Consider the following 27,316-nt stretch of genomic DNA (forward strand, 5'->3'; position numbering starts at 1 on the left):
ACCCTGGTGAGCACCTAGAGCCATCCTCCCACCCTTGGGGAAGGAAAAAATTTGCAACTGGGGGGAAAAGATAATTTGCTAGCTCCATGAACCAGGGGAACTCAGGACAGAAGCGGCTCCTGTCCAGGCGGAACCCATCCATGGACCTTGAGCACCTTTCCCTTCTGCATGGACCTTTGTGGGCCTATTTCGGGAGAATATGCCCTTGTTGGCAAACTCCAACCATTTCAGCTGTGCAGTGGAGAGGTCGGTGTTTGACGTTTGACATTGCTTTGCCTATTAAACAAAGTCCTCACCTACCCACAACACAGACCTAAGGGCTGGTAGCTCCACTCAGGTCACCCAGCCACCTGCGACAGGGGTCCAAAGATAACTGGTGCCTCCTAGTCCATACAACCAAAAACTTTGGGTGCCCACGGTCCATCTGCAGAACGCACCCACCAGGACACTCTAGGGAACAGAGATGCATTTTCCACAGAGGCACTTGGGGGTCGATTCTCAGCCCCCTGCCTTGTTTAGAGCGTGACCCCCTGCTGCAATCAGATATGGGTATATACACCAATCACCCTTGCCCCTCTAAGACTGTAGGACAGAGCCTGTACCACACACTTGATATCAGCTACCTGGAAACCTGAGCTGAATTCACACAAGAAAACTGAATGGACTCCTAGACTGATATACCTGATAAAAGCTCTAGCCAGCTGGGGACAGGACACCAGAGCTCCAAAGGTGAAAATAATCAAGCTAGCTCACTCGAGTAACCCATAGGGGTATACCAAAACAAAATAAAGCAAGAAGCTACAACACAGTAAGCAAGCATAAACTAAATACAGTAACTTATAGATGGCTCAGAGACAACAGTCAATATCAAGTCACATAAAGAAACAGACCATGACCACCTCAACAGGCTCTCAGAACAAAGAATCCAGGGATCTTCTAGATGAAAGTGCATTCCTGGAATTACCAGATGCAGAATATAAAAGTTTAATATACAGAACCCTTCAAGACATCAGGAAGGAAATGAGGCAATACACAGAACAAGCCAAGGAACACACAGATAAAGCAGCTGCAGAAATTAGAAAGATTATTCAGGAACGTAATGAAAAGTTTAATAAGCTAGAAAAATCCATAGACAGACAGCAATCAGAAATTCAGAAGATTAACAATAAAATTACAGAATTAGATAACTCAGTAGAAAGTCAGAGGAGCAGAACTAAGCAAGTAGAAGCTAGAATTTCTGAACTCGAAGATAAATCACTTGGCACTAACATATTTGAAGAAAAACCAGATAAAAGAATTAAAAAAAATGAAGAAATCTTAAGAATCATGTGGGACTCTATTAAGAGAAATAACCTACGAGTGATTGGAGTACCAGAACAGGGAGGGATAACAGAAAATACAGAGAAAATTGTTAAAGATTTGTTGCAGAAAACTTCCCTGATATTGTGAAAGATGAGAAGATATCTATCCAAGATGCTCATCGAACTCCACATAAGGTAGATCTTAAAAGAAAGTCACCAAGACATATTATAATCAAGTTTGCCAAAACCAAGATAGAATTATAAGATCAGGGAGGGATAAATGAAAAGTCACCTGCAAAGGAAAACCAATAAGAATAAGCTCGGGCAACCAAAGTTCCCATCAACGGATGAATAGATAAATAAATTATGGTATATTCACACAATGGAATACTACACATTGATAAAGAACAGTGAGGAATCTGTGAAACATTTCATAACATGGAGGAACCTGGAAGGCATTATGCTGAGTGAAATTTGTCAGTTGCAAAAAGACAAATATTGTATACCACCACTATTTTAAGAACTTGAGAAATAGTTTGAGAAGAAAACATTCTTTTGTGGTTACAAGAGGGGGGAGGGAGGGAGGGTGGGAGAGGGGCATCCACTAATTAGTTAGTAGATAAGAACTACTTTAGGAGAAGGGAAAGACAGCACACAATACAGAGGAGGTCAGCACAATTGGACTAAACCAAAAGCAAAGAAGTTTCCTGAATAAACTGAATGCTTCCAAGGCCAGCGTAGCAGGGGCAGGGGTCTGGGGACCATGGTTTCAGGGGACATCAAAGTCAATTGGCATAATAAAATCTATTAACAAAACCTTCTGCATCCCACTTTGAAGAGTGGCGTCTGGGGTCTTAAATGCTAGCAAACGGCCATCTAAGATGCATCAATTGGTCTCAACCCACCTGGATCAAAGGAGAATGAAGAACATCAAGGACACAAGGTGATTACGAGCACAAGAGACAGAGAGGGCCACATGAACCAGAGACTACATCATCCTGAGACCAGAAGAACTAGATGGTGCCCAGCTACAACTGATGACTTCCCTGACAGGGAACACAACAGAGAACCCCTGAGGGAGCAGGAGAGCAGTGGGATGCAGACCCCAAATTCTCATAAGACCAGACTTAATGGTCTGACTGAGACTAGAAGGACCCCGGTGGTCATGGCCCCCAGACCTTCTGTTGGCTCAGGACAGGAACCATTCCCAAAGCCAACTCTTCAGACATGGATTGGACTGGACGATGGGTTGGGGAGGGATGCTGGTGAGGAGTGAGCTTCTTGGATCAGGTGGACACTTGAGACTATGTTGGCATCTCCTGCCTGGAGGGGAGATGAGAGGATGGAGGGGGTTAGAAGCTGGCGAAATGGACACAAAAAGAGAGAGTGGAGGGAGGGAGCAGGCTGTCTCATTAGGGGCAGAGTAATTGGGAGTGTGTAGCAAGGTGTATATGGGTTTTTGTGTGAGAGACTGACTTGATCTGTAACCTTTCACTTAAAGCACAATAAGAATTATATTTAAAAAAAAAAAAAAAGTGACTTCAACTCAGGCGCCCGTTCTGACTTGACATACAACCATTTACAAGTACAATTATACCAAAAAAAAAAAAAGAACCCATTGTTGTGGAGTTGATTCCAACTCATAGCGACCCAGTAGGACAGAGTAGAACTGCCTCATAGGGTTTCCAAGAAGTCGCCAGTGGATTCAAACTGCCGACCTTTTGGTTAGCAGCCAAGCTCTTAACCACCATGCCACCAGGGCTACAGTATAACTGTAGCTATGTTTTAATACGGAAAGGTGCTTGTGATATAACAATAAGAAGGCAGGAAAATGAAAAGTCTCTATGCTGGAACTACAAAGGTTCTCACGCACGCACCAGAGCTGGTGGGCATCCAGTACAAATGGCCGGGTCACTGAACAGACTGCAGGAAGGGAGACAAAGGGCATTCCTGCTACTGCTGCCATACGTCCTATGGACAGTACAAGTCGGGGTGGAGAGCTGGTCCAGGGAACAGATGGATCCATCCAGGCGTCTCTATGAGACCCTAGAGGTGTAGTGGTTAAGCACTTGGCTGGTAACCAAAAGGTTCGAACCCACAAGCCGCTCCGCAGGAGAAAGATATGTCAGTCTGCTTCTGTAAGGATTACAGCTTTCGGAACCCTATGGGGCAATTCTACTCTGTTCTCCAGGGTCGCTATGAGTTGGAATTAACTTAACAGCAATGGGTTTGGTTCTTGGTTTGCAGGCAGTTCTAGATTCAAAGTCTTGTCCATGTGGGAAGAATCCCGAGGGAAGCAGCCAAGAAGACTGTGAAATTCCCTGAGGAACCACAGCCAGAAGAGAGATCCCAGAAACCCAGTGATCGGCAAATGTTTTCCAAATTCTAGGCCTGGTAGGATCTGGAAGCCATCGTGCCTGGTGGGTTCAAGTCTCTGGGCCAGACTGTGTAACCACCTGCTGAATCTAGAAGCCACAGACCAGCAAGGAGTTTAAAGAAACTGGGGAGTATTGTGAGCAAGAAAGGTTTGCTAAGAGCAAGTCACAAAATTTTCTTCACCTTTGTTTTTCTTTTTTGGTGGGGAGGGTATGCTGATTACCAATCAATCCAGGAGTGCCATAGCCATGAGTTATTGTGTAACTTCCAAGTCTCTCATCGTCCATGTGGAGGGCAGACTTGTCAAACCAGAATACTCCAGAATATCGAGCAGTTGGGGGCTGGCAACTCAAGTGAGGCCAGCCTTGGAGAAGACCAGCTGCACCAGCTCAGACTCACATTTCCTCCCCTCCTGCTGGTGCTCATGTGGCAAGCAAGGTGATCTCTACGCTAGGTTAACCATCATGCCCTGTCCCTGGCCAGGGTCCAACAGCATCAGCATCGCCTGGGAGCTGATATGAAATGGAAAATTCCAGGATCCTGTCCAGACATGCTAAGTCAGGTCGGCACGTTAATAAGACCTCCAGGTGGCTCGTGAACACTGAGGTCTGGGATGTGCTGACCCTGAGCTCCTGTGTACCAGGCTGACCATGGGCCTCAGACTCAGGGCCACATCCTCTTCAGCCCTTCTCCACCACAGTCTGGGTACCAGTGACATCCACGCTGACTTCTTGTTTTTCCAAGCCTCACTGGGTTCCCTCACTCCCTGAACTCTGAGACCACCCTCTCCTCTCTGTATCAGCAGAAGAACTCTCCAGATGGCGTAGCCTACTGCTGATATCGTTGTTCCCTTCACGGCTGGCTTCACCTGAGTGCCAGTCCTCAGCTGCCCAAAGTTCTGGTTCAATAAGTCTGCCCTCAACACTTATGATGTGGCTTCAGTGGTCTCCATCCAATCCACTTAATCCTTACTCACATCCCTCTGCTTCATGACAAAAAAATGAAAAGATGTGATGGCTTGCTCTCAGTAAAACTTTCTGTTTCAAAAGGCTCCCCAATTTGTTTAAACTGCTGGCTGGACAGCAGCAGGTCCACAATCCCTTTGGCCAGTTCCCTCAGAGTCCCGATTCATATGGGCTGAGGCACTTGAATTCATCAGAGCTCTCTTCTTATCCACTTGGCTACCAATTCTGTCCCAAAGAAACACAGGTTGGAAGCAGACAGCTTCTAAGACAGACCAAATGGCTCTCTAGCTGTACAACCTTACAGCTCAGTAGTTCAATCACACAAAGTGGAGAAGAAGTGGGATGACAAGGCAGGACCAGGAATCTGGTGGGAAAGCAAGTCCAGGCACTCACACCCAACACAGATGGCCCAGAACCCACACTCAGCTAGTCCTACAGTGTTGGTCCAGCTTCTTGGATTTTTACTCAGCATACAAATTGAATAATTATGGTGAAAGAATACAACCCTGATGCACATCTTCCTTGATTTTAAATCACACAGTATACCCTTGTTCTGTTTGAACCATTGCCTCTTGATCTATGTACAGGTTCCTCATGAGCACAATTGAGTGTTCTGGAATTCCCAGTCTTTGAAATGTTAGCCATAATTTGTTGTGACCCACACAGTCAAATGCCTTTGCATAGTCAATAAAACACACGTCAACATCCTTCCGGTATTCTCTGCTTTCAGCCAAGATCTGACATCGGCAGTGACATCTCTCACTCCACAACCTCTTCTGAATCCAGCCGGAACTTCCGCCAGTTCTCCGTCGATGCACTGCTGCAACATTTGAACGATCTTCAACAAAATTTTCCTTGTGTGTGACAGTAATGATATTGTTTAATAATACCACATTCTATTGGATCACCTTTCTTGGGAATGGCACAAATATGGATCTACTGCAGTCAGTTGGCTAGGTAGCTGTATTCCAAATTTCTTGGTATAGATGAGTGAGCACCTCCAGCACTTCATCTGTTTGTTGAAGCAGCTCAATTGATATTCCATCAATTCCTGGAGCCTTGTTTTTAAGGAATGTCTTCAGTGCAGCTTGGGTTTCTTCCTTCAGTACCACAGGTTCTTGATCATACACTACCTCCTCAAATGGTTGAGCATCTGCCAATTCTTTTTGGTAGTTACTCTGAGTCTTCTTTCCATCTTCTTTGGGTGCTTCCTGCGTCGTTTAATGTATTTCCCGTAGGATCCTTCAATATTGCAACTCGAGGTTTGAATATCTTCTTCAGTTCTTTCAGCTTGAACTGTATGTTCTTCCCTTTTGATTTTCTAACTCCAGGTCTTTGCACATTTCGTTATAATACTTTAGTTTGTCTTCTCGTGCTGCCTTTGATATCTTTGATATGTTCTGTTTACTTCATCATTTCTTCAGTTTGCTTTACCTATTCTCCATACAAGAGCAAGTTTCAGAATCACTTCCAGCATCCATTTTGGTCTCTTCTTTTTTTCCCACTTTTTTTAATGACCTCTTGCTTTCTTCATGTATGATATCCTTGATGTCATTCCACAACTCGCCTGGTCTTCAGTCATTAGTGTTCAGTGCATCAAATCTATTCTTGAGAAGGTCTCCAAATTCAGGTGTGATATACTCAAGGTTGTACTTTGGCTCTCATAGACTTGTTCTAATTTTCTTCAGCTTCAACTTGAATTTGCATATGAGTTCATACATTCCATGTTTCTAATATTAACGGATGTTTACAGCTGTTTCTTCTCATTTTCAGTCATGCCACATCAGCAAATAAAGGTCCAAAAGCTTGACTCCATCCACGTCATTAAGGTGTACTCTACTTTGAGGAGGCAGCTCTTCTCCAGTCGAATTCTGAGTGCCTGCCAATCTGACGGGCTCATCTTCTAGCACTATATCAGACAATGTTCCATTGCTATTCATTTAAGGTTTTCAAGGCTAATTCTTTTCAGAAGTGGACTGCCAAGTCCATCTTCCTAGTCTGTCTTAGTCTGGAAACTCAGCTGAAACCTGTCCACCATGGGTGACTTTGCTGGTATTTGAAATACTGGTGGCATAGCTTCCAACACAACAGCAACACACAAACCACCACAGCAATGACAAACTGACAGATGTGTGGGCAACAATGGAAACTCTGGGAGGAAAGGTGATAAGGGATTCCTATTTTTCTTAATGAACTTCTTGGTAGTTTCCATCTTTCCAATATGATCACATAGCACTTTCAAAACCGAAGGCAAGGACACAATAAATATACGCTCTGCTTTAAAACTGAATGAAACCGATAAGGCTTGGTATCTTTCTGGAAATTTTGACCGCAGCATATAAAGAGGAAAAGCCAGGGCCTTGGAGGAAGGACTGAGTTGGGGGCTGCAATGACAAGTGAGGCCCAGGATGGGTCAAATCACTCAGCAAGACTCGTGGTCTTATCAGCACAGAAAACATATGATTTCTGAGCCTTGTTTATCTTCATCTCTAACACATTCAGGGGGCTTTCCCAGGGGCAATAAGATTCTAAGCTTAGATTCTAAGCTTACAAATTATTGAGAGGCAGTGTGTACCCCGGATGCTAGCTTGGAATAAACAAACCAACAAAAAGCAGCCAGAAGTTCTGATAAAGAAGGATTTAGGGCACAATACAAGGCAAGAAACAACAGTACATTTCAGATCAGGATATCATTTTTAAGGAAATGAAATGTGTACCCCATGGAGGGCAAAAATCACCAGATGACTATATTTACTGTGATTACAAAATAGCTTATTTCCAACATAGCTCCTTCCGGAGAAGGCCAGGCAGAAATGGCTCCATGAGATGGTTGGAATGGAAAGAGGCAGGGATGCCTGTTCCCGAGGAATGGTCCCCTGGAAGGAACACAAATCCTCACAGCTCTGTGTGCCGAGCTTAGCTTGCAGGGGCCCCAAATTCAATTAATCTTCACCCCAGTCCAATCCACATGCCAGTAGGGAAAACTATCTCAGAGCCAGAGGCTTTACACGACAGTGGAAGAGATGCTGAAAACTCATGATAATATCTTCATTCTAAGCTGAAGACACGGTGCAAGGAACCAAGAAAAGGGGCAAAGAGTGGTGTTTTGCAAATGCCGGTTGAGATCCATTAGCCATTCATGGAATAAATTTAGTGCCCATTAACCAGAATTTTTTTTTTAGTGAAATACATGAATCTAGAGTAGATGGAAAAAAGACCAGACTAGAATAACCAATGTCAGAGCGTATCGCATGGAATAATGGCTAGAACGTTCACAAAACATTTTTCAGCTTTATATACACAACACCCAGACACAGAGTAAGAAACTACTTCTTACTGTGGACCATACTCACCGTCTCCCTCTACAGAGAGTTCTGGAATTCCTAGTCCCAGATGAAGCAGCAACTTAGGTCACAGGCACAGCTTTCACAGAGTTGGTAGTATTTTGTTTCATGGAATGGAGTGGAAATGTCAGCACCTGCAATAGCTGATTGCAAAGCTCCAAGCCCCAAAGGCAGGGCAGGGCAGGGCATCTGACCCAAGCCATGGCATTTTCAATGAATAAAGAAGATCAAAGAATTGATGCCTTTGAATTATGGTGTTGGCTAAGAATATTGAACACAGCATGGATTGCCAGAAGAACAAATTTGTTTTGGAAGAAGTACAGCCCAAATGCTCCTTAGAAGAAGCAAGGATGGTAAAACCACATCTCACATACATTGGACATGTTATCAGGAGGGACCAGTCCCTGGAGGACAATATGCTTGGTAAAGTAGAGAGTCAGCAAAAGAGAGGAAGACCCTCAACAAGGTGGGCTGACACAGTGGCTCCAACAGCGGGCTCAAGCATAACAAGGATTGTGAGGATGGCGCAAGACCAGTGTTTTGTTCTGTCGTGTGCAGAGTCGCTATGAGTCTGAAGCAGGTCGAAAGCACCTAACAACAATACCCCCAAAATGGTATTGCAATCCACAAGCTGTCCCAAAACACAACCACGTGCTGCCAACACAATCGGGCCATCCCCAACATCCCTTCTCCAGGAAGTCTGCACAGCCAGCCCCATCTAAGTGATATTACTCCCTTTTGGACTCATCCGGATTTTTTTCTCTTGGGGGGGCGGGGCGGAAGCATATTGTCAAAGTTTTTTAAGTGCTTTATGTATGTGCATAAACATATCAACTAAAATGGAAAGTTATTCAAGGAAATAATGTCTATGTATATACAGTCCCAAAGCTTCTGGTACAGAGCTGTTGTCCATCAGAGTGAATGACAGGAATCGGCCCTGGTTTAGAACACAAATGGGGAGCTGGTGCTTAGCAACCCTCTCTCCAGAGGAAACAAACCAACGAGCGTGATCTGGAACTGGGCAGCCTAGGTTCAAATCATTGCTCTAACCCTTCTTAGCTGTGCGGCTTTGGCCAAGTTCCTTAATGCCTCTACGCGTCACTGTCTTCATTTGAAAACAATAATGTTGTTCTCTGTCGTTGAGTCAATTCTGAGTCACAGCAACCCCGAGCGACAGAGGAGAACTGCCCCATAGGGTTTCCTAGGCCGCAATCTTTATGGAAGCAGATCACCAGGTCTTTCCTCCTGCAGAGCAGCTGCTGGGTTCAAACCAAAGACCTTTCGGTCAGCAGCCAAGTGCTTAACCACTGCACTACCATGGCTCCTAACATAACTTCAACAAGGAATGAAAAAAGGATCTGACTTCAGGCCTGAGGTTGGGGAGAATTAACTAAAGAAGAATAATATGGCACAGAGGTCAGTCAGTCTCCAGAACCATTTGGATGGCCAGAGCAGGAACCAAGGACATGGGGTGACCCACAGGGCAGCCTGGCAGAGCAGAGAGCAAAGGCCTTGTCCACACATCTACCATAGCTCCCACTCCCACTGAACAGGAAAACTTGCCCAAGCATTCTGCTCCTTGAGGGTCTGCATGCTTAAATTAAGTGACCATGGTAAAAAAAAAATGTGTTCCTCAAACACATGGAAAAAGGCTGTGTTGAAAACCCGACTTAGGATACCTTGTTCACGGCGCATTCAATTTTTACCGAAAACGCCTCTTTCCTGTCCCTTCGTTAAGGCAAAAAATCCTCTGGGTGACTCTCACCCGCAAGGTGGACATGAGTGGTAGGTTCAGTTCTCGGAAAGGGACTATGAACTGTGGGCTCCAGAGAAGCCATGTCGGGTGACCCAGAAAAAGACCTGGAGGCAAGAGGGCATGGTGACCCCCATGTCACCGTAAGGACACACAGACCACATCAAAACTCAGAACACCCAGCAAGGGCCACCACATTTAACCCTGAAGAAACCCAAAGAGCTGTTTCTCTATATAGAACAATTCATAATCTTACCTCTATTTTCAACAGAACAAAAACTAAAGAAAAAGAGTTTAAACAACATAAAAACAAGGGTCACATCATAGGCATCCTACAGCCTCAGCTGCTGAGAGACCACCTCGTGAGAAATAACGTGATACAAGATCAGCAGCGAGGGAGGTGACACTTCATATAAATCCCAGCACGTCTGCCTTGCAGATAAAGTTTGCATTCGTGTATGCGCATCACTGAATTCACTGTGTCTTACGAGAAAAGGCCCGCTCAAGAAAGGTCGCCCGCTCAGGAAAGGTCTTCCACACCTCCCATCTCTAAGTGACTTGACTTCGATGGAGGTATGCAGACACAAGCCAACCCAATCAAATTTAACAGCGTAAGAATATATTTGGAAATCCAAAATTACTTCTGGTTACTTAAAACTTCCTGCAATTTTTATCTATTTTTACACTACACACGTCTGTTTTTCCAAAATGTCACTGGAGTTAGTCGTGAATGTACTGAACACATTGCTAATTTTGGCAGTATCAGGTGGCCAAAATTATCTACCTAAAACTCTTAATATACACACCACATGGCTTCCTTCATAGAGTACCAATTTTTCACAACACATTTGTTAAAAATGGAGAAATTATAGTGCAGAATCCAAGGGCTCTGCCAGACAGCTGTACTGCCTCCAAGATGACTTCACTCATGTTTGGTTACGTCGGTTCCCTGGGCCGTGGTGATTGTGAGACACATCTGAACACACCATCCTTCTCTGTTCCAGACCGTATAGCAAAGCTTCGAAGGTGGGAAATGACTTTCTGGAAACATTTTTACAATAGCCATAAGGTGGTTTACTGAAGAAATACATTAAAAACATTACAGGATGGATGTGAAAGTTGACACAGCTACTGAGTGAAAGCTCGAAGCTAATCGTTTGGAAGATTCTTGCTCTTTGAGGGAATTACAGTGGGTAGCAAACTGCAAATTGCACCGTTCCTTCTGCAATTTCATGGTCCCTGGGTATTACAAACAGGAGCCCTGGTGACGCAGTGGTTGAGAGGTTGGCTGTGAACCAAAAGGTCTGCTGTTCAAATCCATCAACCGCTCCTTGGAAATTCTATGGGGCAGTTCTACTCTGTTCTGTAGAGTCGCTATAGTTGGGATCAACTCAACCACAAGGGGTTTGGTTTGGTTTGGTTTGATTTGGTTTTAGGTGGTGTAAACAGTTAACTCTCTCAGTTACTAACCAAAAGGCCTACTTCTGAAAATTCAGCCATTGAAAATCTTATGGAGCACAGCTGTACTCTGACACACCTGGTCACCCTGACTCAGAATCAACTCGACAGCAACTAGTTTCTGCAACGAAAAGTCAGCCCCATAAAAATCACTAGAAGGTGAGCAAGTCTGGGGTCTCCTCCAGGGCCCCACACTTTGCCTCCTGGGATACCTCCAGGCCAGTGAGTGAATGACCACTTAGACCTCACATGACGGACGCAAAGGCATCTTTCTTCCAAAGGGCAACAGTTGAGAACAGGTGAGCAAAAGTGGGGAGAACAGGAACAAAGGCACCTGGGATCTTTCTCTCCCGCACAGGTAGGATCTGCTAAAGGATGCCTGTGTAATAGCATTTCCACGGGAGAGCCTGAGGTCTGACAGGGATGCCTGCAGCACCATCAACCTCTCACATCTCCTGAAGCGCCAAAGCACCCTGACAAAGTTCCATGTAAAGAGTTATTCTCATCAACTTCCCCTTATTTAAACTGAGTAAATTCAGAGCTCTCCTTTTCAAAGAGCAAGAAGATAAGCAACAAAAGTCTTTAAGAGCACCCAGGGAGAAACAGAAAGGAATCCCATTACACACTGAGCGTGATTATGTTCACTAAAAAAGACTCCTGGGCTTTGCTCATAAGTTCAGGCTGCACTCGATGTACGGCCCTGGAAGTGGGAAGCCCTTCATCCAAAAGGCGGCCTTGTCCGTAGCTGGTGCTGCTGAGCCAAGCCTACCTTCACTCTGACTGTCTGATCTGACAGACTGCTCATCATGTCGTTGATGGATCGGAACAGCTGCAGCAAGGACTCCATGAAGTCGGCCTCTCCTTTGTCTTCATACAACCTGCAAAGAAACACACAAAGCTCAGCGGGGTCCTGACAGGAGAGCCCTCACCCCATTTCGCTCCTGCGTCCATGGCCATGACAGAACTGCCCAGGAGACAAGTTGCAATGTGAAGCAATTACCTCAACACCCAAGAAGCACAGCAGGCAGTCTGCAAATGAGATTAACTGGGATTGCTCAGCTGTGCAGGTGTGCCTTCCAAGTTAAGATGAGGATTTTTAAAATGATAACACTTACTGATTTTTTTTCACCGTCATACATTTCATGAGGCATTGGTGATTCAGTACTAGAATTGTCACCTTCCACGTGGGAGACCTGGGTTGGAGTCCTGGCCAATGCACTTCATGTGCAACCACCACCCATCTGTCAGTGGTAGACTGCATGTTGCTATGATGCAGAACGGATTTCAACAGAGCTTCTAAACTAAAAATGACTACTAGGAAGAAAAGCCTGGAGATCTACTTCTGAAAATCAGTTGGTGAAAACCCTATGGGTCACAACGGTCTGATCCCCAAATGATGATGGTGTGGCGCAGGCTGGGCAGCATTTCATTCTGTTGATGGCATTGTCATGTGTCAGAGGCCAACTCGACAGCAGCTAACAACAATAATACATCTCAGAAATCTGGAAAACACTTAAGTATACAAGAAAGGAGGAAAAAAGAAAAGGAGGGAGGGGAAATTCAGCTCTAGTCCCACCCCTCAGTAATTACACTTTTAATATTTTGGGTTATTTCCTGACAGTGTTTTTTAAACCCATAATATCACGAAACTGATGATCACAAAGACAATTGCCTAAATTTAACATGATGTTATAACCATTTGAAACAGGCATTATAACAGTAAATTCAAAATTAATTTACTTCAGAGTAATGATACTTTACAAATTCATTCTTCTTAGAATCAATGGCACCTGGACAAATTTTCAAGAAGTAGAATGTATTTAACAAATGGATAATACGGAAGTTGTACATTGGTTGCAAAAATGCATATATGTCACTGATTGTAAATAAGTTTCATCTATAAATTATTTATTAACAGTTACTTCAAGTTGCTGTACTAAAAAGCAATGCATTTCAATTTTAAAATGTTGCAACTCAGATGTTTATTAATACAGACTAGTTTTCTGCCTAATTAAAAGTATACCATACCTGAAAACTTGTGTACAATGGAAAATTTTGTAAACTAAGTGATAATTAATTACCCTAGAGGTATGAGTAGAGGTAATCTTGTATTTAGATGAGTTCCATTGTAAAGAGAAGAATTCTGTCTAAAACAGGAAATTGCAACCTAGTGTATTTGTTTTGTAAATAAGGATTTTCAAATGGTGGTTTGCTTAAATGGTGTATTAAACAATCAAAATTATGGAGTCATGACCTTCTGCCTGCAGGTGGGATGCAGAAATGTTTGACAGGTGTCACACACACCTGGAGAGGCTCCAAGCATGCAGTCATTCAGCCCACAGGACATTGGCCAAATCCTGTAGCTGAACGTGGTTGAAAGGCTAAAAACCCAAATGAAAACCTCTGAAAAGCAGAGTGAAGTTTTTAATCAGCTTCCAGAGAAAATAAATAGTTCACAAAATGGCCCAGATAACAGAGTACACTCAAAGCTGAAACCTCTGGAGGGCCAAGGGCAAACAAAAACTAGACTAAGCCTTACCAAGGCTACAGCCTTGATCTAGCTTGCTCCCTCACTGGACTGAGGTGGTCGGTCCCTTCTCTATGCCTAGAAGGCAGGATGAACTGTCTCTAGAGGAAGATCATATTATCTGGAGATTCTACAGTTTTTTCACATACACAGTCCTGTATTCAAACAAAAAATATCAAGCCCTACAAAAGACAGGACCACATGGCCAAATAAAAGAGAAAGAAAAGGCAAAAGAAACTGACCCACAGATGATCCAGACATTACAGTTAGTTGACAAGAACACCAAAATAATTATGCTTATCATATTTTAAAATACAGAAGATGGAGAATTTCACTAGAGAAGCAAATCTATAAAAATAAAATGAACATTCTAAATTTAAATCAAATGCACCTTCCAAAACTAAAAATTAAAATATCTAAAATTAGGAATTCATTATATGGGTTAACTGGAGATTACACACAACAAAAGACAGAATTCATGAATTAGAAAACAATCAACATAAAAATAACTAAACAGAAGGAGAGAGAGAGAACAGAGAAAAGGGTTTTAGAGACACAATGAAGAGGTCTAATATACATGAAATCGAAGTTTCAGAAGAAAAGGAGAGACAATGGAATACTGGCTATAAATTTTCCAAAAATGATGAAAGACATCAAGCCCAAAATTCAAAAAGCTCTGAGAACCCAACGTAAGATAAGTAAAATGAAGATTCCTATGCAAGCCATAGTGAGATGGCTAAGAACCACAGGAAAAAAAAGTCATAAAAACAGCAAGAGAACAAAAGATGCCATTACCTTCAAAGGAGCAACAATAAGTCTGAAACCTGACTTCTTACCAGAGATGATGAAAACCAGAAAACAAAAGAATAACATCCTTAAAGTGGAAGAGGAAAATAACTGTTAACTTCAAATTCTATATTAAATCAAATTGTCCTTCAAAACCTAAACTGACATAAATTGTTTTCATACAAACAGAGCTTGCAACACCTGCACTAAAAGAAATGCAATAGGGAGTTTTGCCAGGAGGAAGTTATCTCAGAGAGAAACATGAAATTGAAGGAAAGATGAGAAACAATGAGTAAATATAAAGAATACTGAATGAACACAAATGGTACAAAATAATAACCGTAACGTCTTAACCAAAAACTAAACTCACTGCCATTGAGTCGATTCCGACTCATAGGGGCCCCATAGGGTTTCCGAAGCTTTAAATCTCTTCAGAAACAGACTGCCTTATCTTTTTCCCGCAAAGCCACTGGTGGTTTCAAACCACCACCCTTTCAGTTAGCAGTGGATCACTTAATCACTGCTACCAGGGCTCCTTAGTAATGTCTTAAAAAAAAAAAAAACCTATTGCCACCAAGTCAATTTCAACTTATAGTGGCCCTATAGGACAGAAGAGAACTGCCCCATAGAGTTTCCAAAGAGCAGCTGGTGGATTCAAACCGCCAATCTTTTGGTTAGCACTCTAACACCTAATCGCAGTACTAGTAATGTCTTAAAAACACAATGTCTTAGTGGTGTTAAAATATGTATGGAATTAAAACGCATGACAATAACAACACAAACGGGAGGAAGGAGTAAATGGAACTAAAGCATTCTACTTCCCTAGTCATATCTGGGGGAGTGGAAAAGTAATCATTTGAATAACTCTATAATAAGTCAATCGCGCATGTTATCTCTAAGATAATCACTAAAAGAACAGTGAAAGAATGTTTAACACGTTAAGAGGGGGAAAACCAGATAAAAAAATAAAATTTTGATTAGTACAAAAGGTCAAAAAAAAAAGAAGAAGAGAACAAAATAGATGGGTAAAAGAGAAAATTAAAATGAAGATAATAAATATAAGCCCAATATACTACCTAATTGCATTATATGTAAATGAGCTAAACATTCCATTAAAAAGACTGTCAGACTGGATGAAATAAAAATCCAGCTAACTGCCTCACATAAAAGACACACCTTAAACAGAAAGGTTGAAAGTAAAAGAATGGGAAAAGGCATTTCATTACAAACATTACCCAGAAGATAACAGTGAATCCACAAGAAAGATGTCACAATTCTAAATCTGCATGTCCCCAGTAACACAGCTCTGAAATCTATAAAGCATAATTAACGAGTCTTTCTTACATTTAAATGAAACCCTGGTGGTGTAGTTGTTAAGTGCTACAGCTGCTAACCAAGAGGTCAGCAGTTCGAATCTGCCAGGCGCTCCTTGGAAATTCTATGGGGCAGTTCTACCCATACGGTCGTTATGAGTCGGAATCGACTCAACGGCAGTGGGTTTGGTTTTTTGCTTTTATTACATTTAAAATTCTAGTGAGACTCTTTCAAGTATGAAAATTTAGTAATCAGTGTTCTTTGCTACTGACCAATACATTTAGAACATTTAAATGATTTGCATCTTATAGCGATATCTTTTAAGAATCTTTTGGTAACGAGACTACTGATGAAGTCTTACCTCTTGGTTTATCAAATACACCAGAAGATTCACTTGTTTGGCCCACCTTGAAGTGGAGGAAGAGGGAGGAGGAGAGAACTCAGAGGCATACAGGTAGATAAAAAAATGAATGAAGTGCATCATACCTTGGTCTGTTTAAATGTTGTGAATATTCACTAACAAGGAACGACAGGACCTTCCCCTATTAACTACATTCTATTTCTGTGACCTCGGGGATGAATGCAAAATGACTGATCTGGAACAACTTACTCATCATCAATAACTAATTATTCACAAAGCAAACACCAGCTGACAGGCAAAAACTCCACAAAGCACAAGAAAGACAGGAGCTGAACGATAACTTGTTTTAGTAATTTCATCCAGAGGGTCTGAGGTAGGACAGGCCTGCTTCCTGGCTTTCTAGTTAATGCAATCCGCCCACACAGAAAACACAAGCAAACAAAAACCAACGGAGAAGTGCCCCTGGCTGTCAGAAGTAGTTCAGTGGGTTCCCCACCAACCAAATTTCTTTGGGCCAAGCTTTGCACTGCTGCTCTCTTTTCTGAACAAATGAGCTTTCTAAACAAAACAAAAGCTATGCATTTACATAGCTAGAAAGATAGTGGGATAACCTAGTAAGCTTCAAGATCTTCATCTCCAAACTTTCACCTCTTTGTTCTTTGGAAGAATAATTACTGTCAATTATCCTCGAATTTAAAACTACTGCATTATAGGAAAACATAGCAGACCATTTTGAAAGGAGAAGAAAAATAAAAGATCTCAAAAGTTCATTCCTCTTGCAAACAGAAAAACATGCTTGTCAATTCCAGCTGTGAGCACAATTGTTTTTCTCCCAAGGTAATAAATGTGTTGCATCTACGAAAATGAGAGCCTTAGTTTGTTTTTATTCCCCCAACTCCTGCAAACACCATCCACAAGACCTGCTTCGAGCTTGCTACGGATCAAACATTCTACACATCTGTGAGGGAGAGAGGATTGCTGTGTTTTTAAGTAGCTTATACAAAACAGTATTATTTCACCTAAAAGTAATGCCTTTGATATCACAGGTGTAGAAGTCACTACGGAAATGTAATAGGACAACAAGGAGTAAGGTGAGGAGGAAAGATTCCAAAAGACAAATTTTAGTACAATTCTTTAGTAAAATAAAGATACCCCATTATCCATGAGTTTAAGATCATGATTGCTTTCCTACCATATTATCCATAAAATATTAAAAGATCTTCTCAACAGTTTTAGACTACGGATTTAAATTTAAGAATTATCTGTCATATTCCCACAACGTGGCTACAACTATGGTCTAAGTCCCAGAAGGAACTTGCGTCCTTCTCTGCCCTCAAGGAGCATAGAAGGCAGCCAAGGTCCACATTTAAGAAACCTTTAGAGAAAAAAAAAATAAGGCCAATAAACTACTAAAATCTGGAACACAGTCAGGGTTCAGAAGCTCATTAAGTACTTATGGAAGAAGAAAGGAAAGGAAAGAGGCAAGGGAAGCAGGATGGACGGAAGAAAGGAGAGAGCAGAAATCCTAAGTAAGTCAACACTCCCTTCTGAGGTAATGGGAAAACCACACTCATGGTTCTCAGTAATGTTTGTTGACCGATGACAGAGAAAGAAGGAAAACAGCTTCAGAAAATTAAAAAGATAATGTGGACAAAAAGCAGACCTGCAAACAAACACTTTTATCCTAAACTAACATCTCTCAGGTACTCTGGTAATTCCAGATCTATCTGACCTTTTCTCTCTCTTCTTCTTACCATATATCAAAGCCTCAGGACCACAGCTTCAACAGTCAGAAGAGTTGAGTAGAGCTACCAGACAATGAGGAAGCCCAGAGCCTGTTCTGAAAAATATGTGACAGGCCCTGGGGCAGCCTGTATATGTGACATGGAAGACCATTCCTAAAAGGTGCCTTAAAACAGCTAGGATGTACAGGGGGAGGGGACACAAGAGGACAAGGAGGCAAAGGCAATGAGAGAATTGTCTCTCACACCCTACCACCAGGGCTTTGGTCCCACACCTCTGTGGTGGAAGAAGCACTGCTATGTCCTCACATCTCAGGAGGAACTACCACAGAGCGGCAGGGTGAGGGAGAGGTCTTACTTGATGTGAAAGCTGTAAGTCCCCTGACAAAGGGCCTCTTTCTCCTTTGGAGAACTGGTGGAGTAGACCACTGTCACACAACCTTCCGGCCAGTGAGGCATACAGAGTATGTGCCTGTTCCACACTTGGAAGAGGCAGGGTTCATTTGAGAGGTGCTGCCTCAAGGACTGAGGGATAAAAAGGGAGTGGGAGAAAGTTCAGTCTTTCGGGGAAGAGGAGCCCTGAGCCACACAGTCTTCACAACAGGAGACAGCAATGCAGACCTGATCTAAGCTCTCAACAGCTAGTCCCATCATGAAGCTGGCTCAGGGCAACAGAAAAGATGTTACCAGCCCCTGATCAGTGCCTGGTGCAGCCAACTGTCCACTGATGGACGTGGCCAAGGGAGGTTTGTGTTTTGGTGTTGGTGTTATCCCCATAGCAGATCTTTGTTGTTGCTGTTGTTGTTAGGTACTGATGAGCTAATTTCGACTCATAGCAACCTTATATGAAGAAGAACGTGACGTTAGGATTGGAGAAAGACTCATGAACAAACTTCGTTATGCAGACGACACAACCTTGCTGGTTGAAAAAAAAGACTAGGAGCACTTACTGATGAAGATCAAAGACCACAACCTCCAGTATGAACCACACATCAACCTAAAGAAAACAAAAATCCTCACAACTGGACCAATCAGCAACATCATGATAAACAGAGAAAAGACTGAAGTTCTCAAGGATTTCATTTTACTTGGATCCACAATCAGCACCCATAGAAGTAGCAGTCAAGAAATCAAAAAGTGCATTGCATTGGACAAATCTGCTGCAAAAGACCTCTTTAAAGTGTTAAAAAGCAAAGATATCACCTTGAATACTAAGGGGCACCTGACCCAAACCATGGTGTTTTCAACCACCTCATACACATGCGAAAGCTGGACAATGAATAAAGAAGACCGAAGAGTGACACCCTTGAATTGTGGTGTTGGCGAAGAATACTGAATATACCATGGACTGCCAAAAGAACAAACAAATCTGTCTTGGAAAAAGTACAACCACAAGCTCCTTAGAAGCAAAGATGGCGAGTCTTAGTTTCACATATTTGGGAGATGCTATCAGAAAAGGAAGGAAGTAAAGGATTTCTGGAAAGTCTTCTCGTGAGCCAGCATGGGGGTACCTACTGATTGAACAGTATCCGGGAGCGCACGATGAACTTGAAGATGTATTCTAGGGCTTTCATCGCCTTATACAGCTGCTCATTTATGCCCGGCTTCTCAGCATTGTCCACGTAATTTCTTAACACTTTTGTCAGCTTCCTGTTCATAACGGAAACATAAATTAACGATAAGTTCAGAAATGTTCAATGTCTCAAACTGGTTGGCAATGTACAAGTAGGTGGTTTTTATTTTAATTTATACTTCTCAGTATATGCATATTTGTAAAAATTTCTCTAGTCTGACAAGGTGACCCTTGAAATAACTCTCAGGGGAGCAAGACCTGAGTATTCGATAAGGACTTTCTAAGCCTTAGGCACTGTTCTGAGCGTGTTGAATGTTCTCTAATTTAACCTCCACGGCAACACTCTAAGGCAGTAGGACTATTACCCCTACTTTACAAAAGAGGAAGCCAAGGGTTAAGTAGGTATACTGGATCTCCTCATGTTAAACTATAACAACAAAAAATCTAAGAGATTTTCAGTAAAGCCCAACAGAGTCACAAGAAATCTTTCCAAAAAGGCACCATACTGAAATGTTCTAGAACTAGCAGTGCTGATGGCTGTACAACGCTTTGAATCTACTAAGCGCCACTAACTGTACACTTTAAAGTCATTAAAATGGAAAATTTTATGTGTGTTTTACCACAATAAAAAAGACATTATACGAAACAGTACTTCTTAGAAATCGTCTCAGCCACCTCGATTCATTTTAGTTCCTTTTCTAAAAATCTGGAGTTCTTACACTGAAAATAAAAATTTCACAAGAAATTTTTCAAATAGGAAACATTCTTAAATTCTTGATGAATTTTCTAAGAATCCTTCTATGAAGAGTACACACAATATATGAGAATAATATGGGTGGATATCTGAAAAGATTTTTAAATACCTTTCACATTTCCAAATAACAGAATTTCCCCACAAAAGTTTAATTTTAAAAGTGTAATCACCATACTTCTCTTACAAGTCTACGTACGTATAAACTGTGATCTAAAAACATGTATCTCTCCTACCTGACAGTATTTAAAACTTTTTATAATAGATGTTTATACAGTTCATAATGCACAAAAACTGGTCAGAACTTTTTCTAAATTTTCCATCCAACTACAGAAATAGTTGAAGGCAGCTGGTACAAATAACTACATGCTGTAAGTTTCATTTTAATTCATAGCTTCAAAATTTATTTCAAGTGCTTAGTTTATAGATAATTTTTAAATTCCCAGGCTCAAAGTGAAGGAAAAAGCATACACATTTCTATTTTTCTGGAATTAATTAATTCAGAAAATTCAAATCATAATAGATTTACTGAGACCTTCAAGATACATGAGAAGGTTAGAGGTGGAAAAAATGAACCCAAGAGGCCTCATTCAGGTACATCACAGAAAAAGGGAAGACAAATAGTCTAGAAACATATAAAAAATAGCCAAATTCATTCATAAATAAATGCATGCAAATTAAAATAACAAGTTGCCAACTGCTTGCCTAGTACATTGGAATAAATAAATGGGAAAGGCTGAAAATAACGTAGTCACACAAGATTTGGGGAGGCAGGAACAACACAGGTAGGATAAATAGGCAGGACAGTCTTTGGCAGATAAATTGGCAATATCTATCAATATTTAAAACATTCAAATCCTTTGACATCTTCAATTCCATTTCTCGTAGTCTATCCCACAGAAACAATTACAAATGTATCATTGTTGTTGGGTGCTGTCAAGTCGATTCTAACTCATGGAGACCCTATATGACAGAGTAGCACTGACCCATAGAGTTTCCTAGGCTGTGATCTTCATGGAAGTAGATCAGCAAGCCTTTCTACTGTGGAGCCGCAGGGGTGCGTCGAACAGCCAACCTTTCAGTTAGCTGCCAAGCACTTAGCCACTGCACCACCAGGGCTCCTTATACAGATGTATTAAACGATACTTACTGCAGCATTGTCTATAGAAAAAATATGTATATAAACAATGCAAATGTCCATCACATGGGGGCTGGTTAAATAAATTATGAAATATCACCACGATGGAATACTGCACAGCTATTACATAAATAAGAGGGGGAAGGATGGAAAAATTGCATCACACTGTGAATAAGAAAACAGCAGTTACAAAACAGCAGATACGTGTGTGGGGTCTATTCAGTATTCTATGTTCCTACTGAAGTTCTATTGAACTATTTATCCTTATGCCAATACCACACTGCCTTGTTTACCAAAGCATTAGAGTTAGTCTTGAAATCAGTTTGTCCTGAAAACATAATTTGGCTATTCTGGACACTTTGAATTTCCATGTAAATTTTCAAATTGGCTGGTCAATTTCTTCAAAAAAGCCTGCAGAGATTTTGATTCAGAGTGTGTCAGAACTATAGACCAATTTGGGGAAAATATACATTTTAGCAATATTTTATCCTTCGATCCATGAACATGGCATATATCTTCAGTTATGTGGTTCTTCGTTAATTTCTGTCTGTAGTGTTTTGTAATTTTCAAGGTAGTAATCTTACACATCTTTCATCCTGGGTGTTTTGGATTTAAGTGTGTCCCCCAAAAATGTGTATCAACTTGTCTAGGCCATGGTTCCCAGTATTTGTGATTGCCCACCATTTTGTGATCTGATGTGATTTTCCTATGCATTGTAAATTCTCATCTCTTACTGTGGTTAATGAGGCAAGATTAGGTTAAGTAGGATTAAGGTGGGATGCAACACCCTTAACTCAGGTCTCAGCCTGGGGAGTTTCCCTGGGACGTGGGCTGTATCACCTTTTATCTTACAAGAGATAAAACGAGTAAGAAGCAAGCAGAGTGTCATGGATTGAATTGTGTCCCCCAAAAATATGTGTCAACTTGGTTGGCCTTGATTCCCAGTATTGTGTGGTTGTCCTCCATTTTGTGATTGTAAGTTTATGTTGAGAGGATTAGGGTGGGATTGTGACACCACCCTTACTCAGGTCGCCACTCTGATCCAAGGTAAAGGGAGTTTCCCTGGGGTATGGCCTGCATAGCCTTTTATCTCTCAAGTGATAAAAGGGAAGCAAGCAGAGAGTTGGGGACCTTATACCACCAAGAAAGCACCAGAAGCAGAGCACGTCCTTTGAACCTGGGGTCCATACCCCTGAGACGCTCCTCAACTCTGGGAAGACTGAGAACAAGGACCTTCCTCCAGAGCTCACAGAGAGAGAAAGCCTTCCCCTGGAGCTGACACCTTGAATTGGGCCTTTTAGCCTGCTTTCTTATGAGAATATAAATTTCTCTTTGTTAAAGCCATCCACTTGTGGTATTTCTGTTATGGCAGCACTAGATGACTAAGACACAGAGGAAGGGATCTTATACCACCAAGAAAGAAGCACTGGGATCAGTGAGTGTCCTTTGGACCCGAGTTCCCTGCACGGGAACCTCCTAGGCCAGGGGAAGACTGATAACAAGGACCTTCCTGCAGAACCAACAGTGAGAGAAGGCCTTCTTCTGGAGCAGACTCCCTGAATTCAGACTTCTAGCCTCCTAGACTGTGAGAGAATAAACTTCTGTTTGTTAAAGCCATCCTCTTGTGGTACTTCTGTTATAGCAGCACTAGGTGACTAAGACACTGTGCGCTGGATGATACCCAAGAATCCAGGGGCCGGATTGGGTTACACTAATTGCTGGCATCCAAGAGCCAGAATCCTCTGATCCTGACTTCATGGTTACACACATAAGGCAAGCAGGTTTTTCCTTAAAAATATTCAACACATAGATGGAAGCTTGGATTCAATTTACCGACACTAAAGAGAGCTTTCTAATGATTGTAAGAGGGATGTCCTTAGATCATTTAAATATTTCTTTTCCACCACAACTCATACAATAAAACATTGGAATCAGTACCAAAACCCACCATGGAGAGGTCATAGTAATTCTAATAATAATAAAGCTCACAATTACATGGTGTTCCATAAGCCAAGGATGCTTCCAAGCATGTTACCTAAAATAATTCCTTTAAATCCTCATACAGCCCTGTGATTATGCCCTTTCTACAGAACAGAAGGCTGAAGCCCAGAGAGGTGGAGCAATTTGCCCAAGATCACAGAGCTTTTAAGTGACAGAGCTGTATTTCAAACACAGGAAGCCTGGCTCCAGGACTGTACTCTTAATACTAAGTGTGGGGCCTCGGTGTCTGAATAGACCCAAGGGGTGGGTATGGCAGAGAGGAGGACTGGGTAGGTCAACAGCAGCTGAGTGGGCACTAGGAATCCAAGTTAGTAGTAGCCGAAGTTTGTGGCACAAAAGAGAAGCCCCTCTTTAAAGAGCAAGGAGAAATATTGAAAATACAAAACTGCATTTTAGTCACACTAAACAACCAATAACTTCAAAACAGAAATAAATCCATTTACTCATTCATCAAATGCTTGTTGAGAACCTGCAGTGAGGCAGGTGCTCTGCATCCATACATCAGTTTCATCCAACAGAAACTCAAAATTTCAAAGATAAATGGGAGGTGTGGGGAGAACAAGAATTTATTCCCTGACGTTATGATAATTTATCACCTATCTCTTCCAACAAGATTTTTAAGTCTATTAAGAGAAAAACAATAATAAAATTATACCAGAAAATTCAGAGTTTTGAGGGGAAAAATGCACAAACACAGATAAAACTACCAAGTTTTTACACAAGTAACGGACACCTACATTTGTTTGCCAACCGATCTCTCAGCCTGCAAGGTATTTTCGTAAACACTGCTATACCAATTTTTTTTTACATGTAGCTATAAAAAAGGAAAAACAGCATAGCGTGCTTATGAAAATACCTTGGGGGGAGGGAGGGAGCAAACATATTTGCATAAAATATGGCATATGAAAAAGATTCTTAATAACAAACACACAAAAACAGCACTGGTTTTAAAACAACAAAAAGGAACTTACGTGTAGGCTAATGTTGCACTGAAGTGTTTCTTAATGTAGGTTTCCAAAACAGGATTAAAATGTTGAAATTTCCTATCAGCAATTAGTCCAATGATAAATACCTGTGAAGTTAATCAACATTTTCATTAGCAACATGATGTAAACCCTTCTGGAGTCTTCATGTAAATCTGTATCACAACGTGAATAAATGAACTAGGGCATTTTCAGACATAAGTTGGTCAGTGGTTACCTCTTCTTAACACAGAATTTACATTTGCATAATCATAGTTTTTCATTAAAAGAAACTTTTTGCCTCTCAACTCATCTACTTTGATTGGATTTACAACTGAAACCGCTTTTAAGGTTTCCATGATGGAGATCCACCCCCAGCTTCCAAGGCCGGAGCTTGGAAGAGTACCTTAATATCTAAGGGGACGAAAAGTGAAGAACCCTTACCAGAGCATCAAATACTAGTGTGTCGAAAGTTTCGCTCTCCGAGTTCTCCATCATGATGTTAAAGAGCGCATCCAAGGTGTCCTGAAGGAACTGCGGTTACAGAACAGTCAGCAGACACAGAAGATGAACTGGGTGTTCCCCAAGCTTCAGAAACCATCACCTTTGGCAATTCTCCAAATACCCACCTGTTATGATTGAATTGTGTCCCCCAAAATGTGTATTGGAATCCTAATCCCTGTACCTGAGGATATCATCACATTTAGGAATAGGATTTTCTTTGTATGTTAATGAAACCGTATCAATGGCAGGTGTGTACTAAGCCTAACGACTTCTGAGTTCTGAGGAGCAGCAGAGACACAGAGACAAGAAAGCACAAACGGGGAAGAGAGAGACCACGTGAAGGCTGCCAAGCAACCAAGGAATGCTGGGCTACAGAAGCTGAAGGAGACAAGGACCTTCCCTCAGAGCGGACAGAGAGACTTCCCCTGGAGCCAGCGCCCTGCATTCAGGCTTCTAGCCCCTTAACTATGAGAAAATACATTTCTAGCCTTTAAAACCACTACTTATGGTATTTCTGTTATCGCAGCACTGGGAAATAAGACACCACCTTTCCTAACAGCTATCTATGAAGCTATCTACTTCAGGGATTTTTCTCAGCCATTAGATACAGAAGACTATAACTGGGGATGAGTCCAGAACAAAGAAACGCCACCCTGCACCACACTGGGAGGGATTCGCCACCGTGGAAATGCCCAACCACCTGTTCTCAAGAGGATCTTCCAACCCTTTTCCTCATTTTCACCAGCTTGGTGACAAACAGCTGAATGGCACTCTGGGAAGGTGACCTGACTCACTGGATACAGCTGAGGGCAGACGCCACGTAGGGACAGACTCCAGCTGAGAATAATAAAGAGGCTTCTATGAACTGAGATGCCCAAGGATGGAAGAGGCATGGGGTTCTGGAACTGGGGTACACAGTGATGCGCCAAGAAGGGCTCACTACTCAATTGTAATTTAAAAATTACTTTTATAACCTACTAAAATTTACCAAAGAAATACTGTAACACAGAATGACAAAACATGGTGGATGTAATCACCAAAAGAAAAAAAAAAAAAAAAAGACTTCAAACGTATGTTACCCTTGTAATTCGTTTCAGACCCCACCATCATCCACCACTGCAGCAAGTGTGAGATGAACTGAAAAATACTAGACTAAAAGTAGTGAGCTCCCTGTTGGCGGAGGAGTTCAAGAATGGGTGGGATGCAATACAATGGGACATTATTCAGCCATAAAAAGGGAGTGCATACTGATAAATCATCATTAGTCATTAGGGAGACACAAATCAAAACCACAGTTAGATACCACGTCACAGCCACTAGACTGGCTATAATCAGAAAGGTGGACAGTAACAGCTGTTGATGAAGATGGGGAGAAATTGGAACCCTCCACTATTACTCACGGAAATGCAAAATGCAGTTGCTTTGGAAAGCAGTTTGGTTAAGTCCTCAAAAAGTTAAACACAGAGTTACCACGTGACCAGGAATTCCACTCCTAGGGACACACCCCTGTGCTGGAAACACATGTCCACACAGAAACTTGTACACAGACGTTCACAGCAGCATTAGTCATAACAGCTAAAGAGTAGACACAACCCAAATATCCACCAACTGATGAGCAGATAAAGAAAATGCAGTGCATTCATACCATGGAATAGTGTTGGGCCATAAAAAAGAACAAAGTTCTGACACATGCTACAACTTGAAAACATGCTATGGAAAAGATGGCAGACGTAAAAGGCCACGTATAGCATCATTTCACTCAGATGTTCAGAAAAGGTAAATCTCTAGAGACAGACAGTAGCTTAGTAGCTGCAAGGGGCTGGAGGGATCGGGGGATGGGGCATGCCTGCTACAGGGCACGGGGTTTCATTTTGGGATGATAAACGTGTTCAGAAATTAGACAGTGGTGATGGTTGCACAACTCTATGAATATACTAAAAACTACTGAATTGAATTGGTATATGTTTTGCTAGGTATATTCTCAATGACAGAAAATAAGCTAAATATATTTATAGATATTGGTATGTAGATATGTACATATAACCAAAAGAAAAACCAAACCCATTGCCGTCAAGTTGATTCCGACTCATGGCGACCCATATATGTAGGAAAAAAAGCCAGTGAATTGTGCAGTTTGAAAAGGTGGATTTTATGGTACAGGAATTATGTCTCAGTGAAACTTATATAACAAGAAAAGAAAGAACAGGCATGGACTCCTAGCATGGATGACAAAGGACAGCAAGGTCAGACGTCTGGTCCAGATTCCTCCTGGACTGCTCAGCCTGAGCACAGCACCCAAAGGGCCTTTCAGCCCCCACAGCAGGTCCCAAACTGTACAGCCCTTAATCTGCAGAGCCCAGCCACAGGGCTCCCAAACCAGTGTTGGCCATGCTGCTCCTTCCACTGTGCTGGGGACCCTCTAACACCACCAAGCCAAGAGCCTCCGTGGCCTGCCCCAGG

At 42.0% G+C, this 27,316-nt stretch overlaps 1 protein-coding gene across 3 annotated transcripts in view; it reads right to left on the reverse strand.

Moving 5' to 3' along the window:
• Positions 1-27,316, reverse strand: part of DOCK1 (dedicator of cytokinesis 1) — a 542,476-nt gene that overhangs the window by 400,756 nt on the left and 114,404 nt on the right. For all 3 annotated transcript variants that reach the window (XM_064269186.1, XM_064269185.1, XM_064269187.1), the window contains exons 20-23: positions 24,797-24,886; positions 24,362-24,462; positions 19,443-19,577; positions 11,967-12,075 (exon numbers count right to left, since the gene is read on the reverse strand). In XM_064269186.1, coding sequence (XP_064125256.1) covers positions 11,967-12,075; positions 19,443-19,577; positions 24,362-24,462; positions 24,797-24,886 — 435 coding nt within the window. The remainder of the gene's footprint in view (positions 1-11,966; positions 12,076-19,442; positions 19,578-24,361; positions 24,463-24,796; positions 24,887-27,316) is intronic.

Source organism: Loxodonta africana, chromosome 16 (genome assembly GCF_030014295.1).
Source record: "Loxodonta africana isolate mLoxAfr1 chromosome 16, mLoxAfr1.hap2, whole genome shotgun sequence".
NCBI classification, from domain to species: Eukaryota; Metazoa; Chordata; class Mammalia; order Proboscidea; family Elephantidae; genus Loxodonta; species Loxodonta africana.